The following is a 5,965-nucleotide window of genomic DNA, read 5'->3' on the forward strand; positions in this document are numbered from 1 at the left end:
TTATATATATATGTGCTAGTTATTTTTAATTTAAACAATTAAGTAGATGACTATCTAATTCACATAATGGCTATTATATCTATAGAATTTTGTGTAACGGTGATAAAGAATCAATAACTCATGAACTCTAATTCAATAATCTTTGAGAGTCTTACTATTCAAGTGCACATTTCTTATTTCGGATATCATACAAGGCAATCTAGTCTACAAAAAACAATATAAATGCCAAAATAAATAGACAATAGGATTAACAGGATTTCAGAAACTAATCTGTTATCTGACTAGGAAATCATTATTATTCCAGTGTAGAATAATTATTTTTTCCCAACTAATTAGTACACAAGCTTCTTTGTTTTTGTTTTTTTGGTGTGTACCCGCACGTGCGTGTGTGTGGCTATTAGGGACAAAGGACATAAAATTTATTCAAGGAAAAATGAAAAAAAAAAAAAAAAAGAAGCTACAGATAATGAAGAAAACGCTTGATAGCTAAAAGTGGAGTTGAAATAAAACTGAGATCCATTTTGCTATTTGAAAGACTGTTGCATGCAATATTGCAGATGCAAATGGAACAACTTTATTACTAGTATAATTTAAGCACCTCTTTGTAGCATTGCTTGATACCTTTTGAAAGATTCAAGCTTTTGCAACCTCATCTTTTTATGAAATTTCCTGATAAACAAATCAGCCACATTATCGATCTCGTCTTCTAGTACGAAATTCTGTCCTTCTTCCTCTTTGAAACTCCTCACCATGTCTATAGCTGATGCATTTGGATCACCTAAGTATTCGTCCTCTTCATCGAACAACGAATGTGTCAAATCCGGATACTTATCATCATAATCCTCATAGTTTTCACCGTTGCTCAATAGTAGTATCTCCTGATTATTCTGATCGTTATATTGACAGTGTAAAAAATCTTTACTCGCTTCAGGGGCATTGTTGTAAAGTACAATGGCCTTGTTGTTTTCATTTTCATGATCTTGGGATTCTTGATCTTCTTCTTTATGGCCTAATAGTGAATGGATTTTGTGAGAAATGGCCTTAGTTCCTAGGCCTGAAAAAGAGAGTTTCTTGGATTTCAACAATGATAGGACTTCTAGCCTAGTTTTTAGAGCTTCAGTTTTGGTTTTGATGGCTGTTGATTTTGATTTGGCCATCGTGGTTAGTACTGAAATGACATGCTTTAGGTACTTAATTGCTGCATTGTTCTTCATTTTGTCTTTCTATTTGGAATCAAACCCCAGTAGTGACCTGAAAAATTATCAATATGAGATAGGTTTAGTCAATATATATATATATATATATATATATATATATATAAAGAAGTGTATGAAAATTTAGGTACTCAAATTGACATAATAATTAACTCTGTCTTGTGGAGTAAGAGGATCTTATGACATATTACACTTTAATTCAACAACAACAATAATAAACCGAAATGTAATCCCTATAAGTGGGATGAGGGGAGGATAATGTGTACGCATGGAGACCTTATTCCTATCTTGTGAAGATAGAGAGGTTGTTTCCGATACACCTCGGCTCAAGAAACAACAAAAATGAAGCAACAAACAATAGCAACAACAAGGTGGTAGGACAACGGAAGCGAACGGCCCGTGTAATAATAAAGATATATGAATAAGAAAATACAGGTAAAACTAGGAGAAATATATCTCTGTATATGAATGAGCATTAGTCTATCAAATGTGTGATGATGAACTAGACAACACAAGATTTTACAACTATGAAATTGATAAGTATAAATGTGCAAAGCATACAAAAAACACGGAAGAAGAGTTTTTCACAAATCTTACCTTAGAAATTGCTAAGCAACAAGCCAAGAGCAAACCTATTTTCCTATCTCAATTTGTACTTGCCAAATTTGCTTTGAGGTGACCTCACCTAGATTTGTGTAAACAGCCAAATCTTCTTGCTTTTAAAAATTTGCCTCACAATATCTCCTTAGTTAGCCACTTTTCCTTTCTTCTTATGTCACATCCAAAAGTATTTCTAGGACATTGTATGATCTCTTCAACTTCAATATATAACTTGCTACTTTGATATTTCTAGGAAAGTACGTAACCTTCAACTTTCTCACCACCTTACACTTTTTAGAGTGTTAAAACTACTCTTTACAACTCTTTTCTCAAAATCCTTCCTAGCTTTTTTTTGTGTGCGGATAACATTACTTTTTGAGTTAGCTCGCGCTCACTTCAATTATTCCATCAACTACCTATCACCTTTCACTAACATATGTATTGAACGTATAAGATTAAGGCACATCAAAAAAATTCCCTTTACGTTTTTTGTTTTCATTGAAATTTGGACTTTATATCTCTAGTAATTTTCACTCACTTTATTAATGGTTGGGGTCTGGTTTTATGTTATGTTAATACTATTTTTTGTTTTGCATAGTATTGTATTATTGCCCTTCCACTTATTTGCTGTCTCTTACGATGCTGATATTATTTCTCTGATTTCTTTTGTTGTTACGGATCTATTCCTTTGTTCTTTTCTGATATTATTGCCTCTTCTGTTAAGCCGAGGATCTCCCGGAAACAGCCTTTCTACCCTTCCGGGGTAGGGGTTAGATCTGCATACACTCTATCCTCTCGAGACTTCACTAATGAAATTTTACTGGATTATATTGTTGTTTATTAATCGTTGGGTCATAAGCTTTGCACTTCCTAGCTTCTTCTCTTCTCATGCCCTCTTTTAACTTTTCATTTTTCTCACCACATGCTATGCACTTCAACCACAAAGCAACTTTACCATTATTTGTCTATTTGCTTAAACAAAAGCAGTGTCTTTTCTCCTTTCACTACCATCTTCTACTAAATAAAAAGCAAATATTAGCCTAGTTACATCGATAACTTTTCCATGAAGTAACTCAAATCTCCTAAGTTTTAATTTCTTATTGGTTGACACATGCCCATACCTAAGAAAAGTAGCACCGACTCTCACTGCCAAAAGAAGAGAAGAGAAAAAGAGAGAAGGAGCTATTTAATAGGGTAGGGAAAAAGAAGATTCTTGCTTTATCTAAAAGGGGAAAAAGTGTAAATTAACAGCTTAATTTGAAAGGCCACTTGGTATTAGCACATAATTAGAAGATAAACAACACGAATTATATGGCAATAATTAGTATAATAAAAAGGAAATATTATAGAAAATTTCTACTTTCGTACACATGCTAAAAAGATACTCCTATAAATCTCAATTGTGGAGTCCCCTATATATGCGTTTCTTTTTTATATTCTTTTTTCTTGTTTCTTTGCTTACTGATGAGTCACCTGTATCAGAATTGAACGTTCAGCTATATTTTGTACCAATACTGGTCAATTTGAGTTCTTTAATTTTCTTCAAAACATTAGGGTAATTATATTCATTGACTTTAAAGGACAGCTCGGTGCACAAAGTATTCCGTATTTCTGTATGTTTCGGAATGTAGATAGTCTATTCTAATGCAAACATTAATGACTACTTCCACGGCTAGAAATCATGACCGGCGATAAGTTTATCGTTGCTCCACGGCTTCCATCAGATATATTCATTGGTTTATTGGATTTGAATGTTGTTCAAGGTTTACACCTTGGTTCAACATATTCAGCACTTCCTTTTCCAGCGTTCTTTTAAGCATTTGTATGTCGGTGTCCGATATTCATATTGTAACCCCGACTAATTTGAATTCGCACCACGTAAGACTCAAGAGGAAAGTGTTTTCTATTAGGATTTTTTATTTATTTATTTGTAGGGCTCAAACCAAAGACCTCTGGTTAAGGGTGGAAAGATCTTATCTATCCGCAACACTACAACTATACTTTGCAAATCACATGAAGTAGAATATAGAATGTTCCGTCCCTTTTTGTTTTTTTTGTTTTTTTTTTGGGGGGGGGGGGGGTGGGTGTGGATAATAAGAAATTAAAGGCTAGACTGTCGTAAGTGCAAATTTAAATTTTAAACTAAAAGTTAAGAAAGTTCTTTGAGATCGTCTCTCTAACAATTTTCAGATTTGTGATAACGTACAATAGATGAGTTGTACAAAAGAGAAGTTGCGTTAGCTTAAACGCTTATTTGTCACCTTTTAAACCAAGATTATTATTTCTTTTTAACCCAAAAGATATGATTCTATCAACTTCTTAAAATAGATATTGCTTCGAAATTGGGTGTTCACGTGTGTAGCCATGCATAGTTCTTGTCTATTCTTGTTGAAGTTTCCCTAGTTGTAAGCCTGTTTTTCTTTTTACTTTTCTTTTGTGATTTCTTAATCAAATTATGACTATGAAGGATATTTTAATTTGCATTAGAATTCGATTAAAGTTTTTCCTGCATATGTAAAAGAATTTGAGCATTCAATTCAAATTTTAAAACAATGAGTGAAGTGGTCCAAAACATTATAAACTCGTCAAACAACCGATGAGGAACCATTGTATTTCTCAAAGTATATAGCACGATAAGCAAAAAGGAAATATCTAAAATTTGGGTAGAATAGTGATAAACACAATCACAAGGAAAACACACATTAAAGAAGAACGTTAGCGTAAAATTACTACTGATCCCAATTAAGTACTAGTTTGAGTTTGATCCCAATTAAGTAGACTTGAGTTTTCAAGTCTTAGATATGAGTTCATTTGAATCCATAACGTTTAGCATAGACCTGGATTTATTTATGTAAGACAATTAATGAAAACATTGAATTATATATGAACTCATACCTCAAACAACGTGATGGGTTCAGTGGTTGCAATCCAATTTTTAAACCCATAAAGTTAAAATCATGAATCTGTCTCTGGCGTTAGCATTAGTATAATGGAAAGAGAAAAAGTTTATCTCATTCAAAGATGTAAAAACAGAAGAAAATGAAGTTAACGTCTACCATAAAAAGATCGTAATGAAAACATAGTTCATGCATCTTCGTGCAGTACTAGTTGTTTACCCTCAAAATTGGATTACAATTAAATTTGTAAGTGGTTTTAAGGATATGCAGATTAACTTGACACAAAGCGATAAATTAAGTTACTATTGAAATATAATGATAGAGTAAATTTAAACCACACTAATTGAACAATTATAGTCTTGGGAGATTAGCTACCCTTGAATTAGATGCACTTCGATAGGTATCGGAACACAATTGAATAAAAGCTTAAAGAAAAAAAAATATATTGCTTTGAAATGCGTGTTACAATGGTAAATACTTACTCACACCGGGTGTTTGCACCAAACTATATTAACTCACTATGGTTAATTAATTTAATTAGATGAGAATGCATATAATTTATCATGGTTAAATGCTTGAAGTCCATATGCAAGACACATATGATATATCTATTAATCCCCTTTATCAGACCCCCTTTTATATAGTAGGGGAGTCCAATATAAGGTACAACTCTATAAAAGGTAAAAATTCCCTAATTAACTTATTGCTGATCTCACATCGATATATGCCGAGATCTCCGCCGTGATATCCGGTCGATCACGGATATCATGGTCTTCTGTTGGCCGAGCTTGACTACCTGACAATGTTCTTCGAAGATGATCATGGCCAGGATCGATGCCGAATCACAACTCTGATATCCTCGAAGGCGGACGTTATAGTCTGGACTCAGAATTAATGAGATCTTAACCTCGGTCTAGGCCCCCTGTTACTATATCTCGAGCTTGGCCTATCATATCGGAGACCGGAATGTACTACGAGACCGATTTTACCCGTATACACTAGTTACCCGTTACATTGAGAAAAACTAAAATTCCATTTAAGAACTGGCGAAAATGCTATAAACTGTCAATTGTAATCATCATATATTAGTCTTGAGCACACTTCAAATTTCTTTCCTTAGTGATGGAGCAAGATTAAAAATGGCTAGACAAATTTTAAAGAACTAACAAAAAGCTTACCTTATGTTATAAGAAGAAGTTTGAGAAATGGACACTCCTACTATAACCATAACCCTAAATTAACGTGCATGTTTTA

At 33.3% G+C, this 5,965-nt stretch overlaps 1 protein-coding gene across 2 annotated transcripts; it reads right to left on the reverse strand.

The window, feature by feature from the left end:
- Positions 1 to 247: 247 nt before the first annotated feature.
- LOC104214752 (uncharacterized) lies at positions 248 to 2,029 on the reverse strand. 2 transcript variants are annotated; one of them, XM_009764468.2, is made up of 2 exons: positions 1,812 to 2,029; positions 248 to 1,251 (listed from the first exon to the last, which is right to left on the reverse strand). In XM_009764468.2, exon 2 carries the CDS (start codon positions 1,212 to 1,214, stop codon positions 591 to 593), a length of 624 nt encoding a protein of 207 aa, XP_009762770.1. In that variant the 5' UTR covers positions 1,215 to 1,251; positions 1,812 to 2,029; the 3' UTR covers positions 248 to 590. The 2 variants fall into 2 exon arrangements, with proteins under 2 accessions (XP_009762770.1, XP_070014981.1); XM_070158880.1 differs by lacking the exon at positions 1,812 to 2,029 and adding an exon at positions 1,491 to 1,768.
- Between the last annotated feature and the right edge of the window lie 3,936 nt (positions 2,030 to 5,965).

Source organism: Nicotiana sylvestris, chromosome 1 (genome assembly GCF_000393655.2).
Source record: "Nicotiana sylvestris chromosome 1, ASM39365v2, whole genome shotgun sequence".
NCBI classification, from domain to species: Eukaryota; Viridiplantae; Streptophyta; class Magnoliopsida; order Solanales; family Solanaceae; genus Nicotiana; species Nicotiana sylvestris.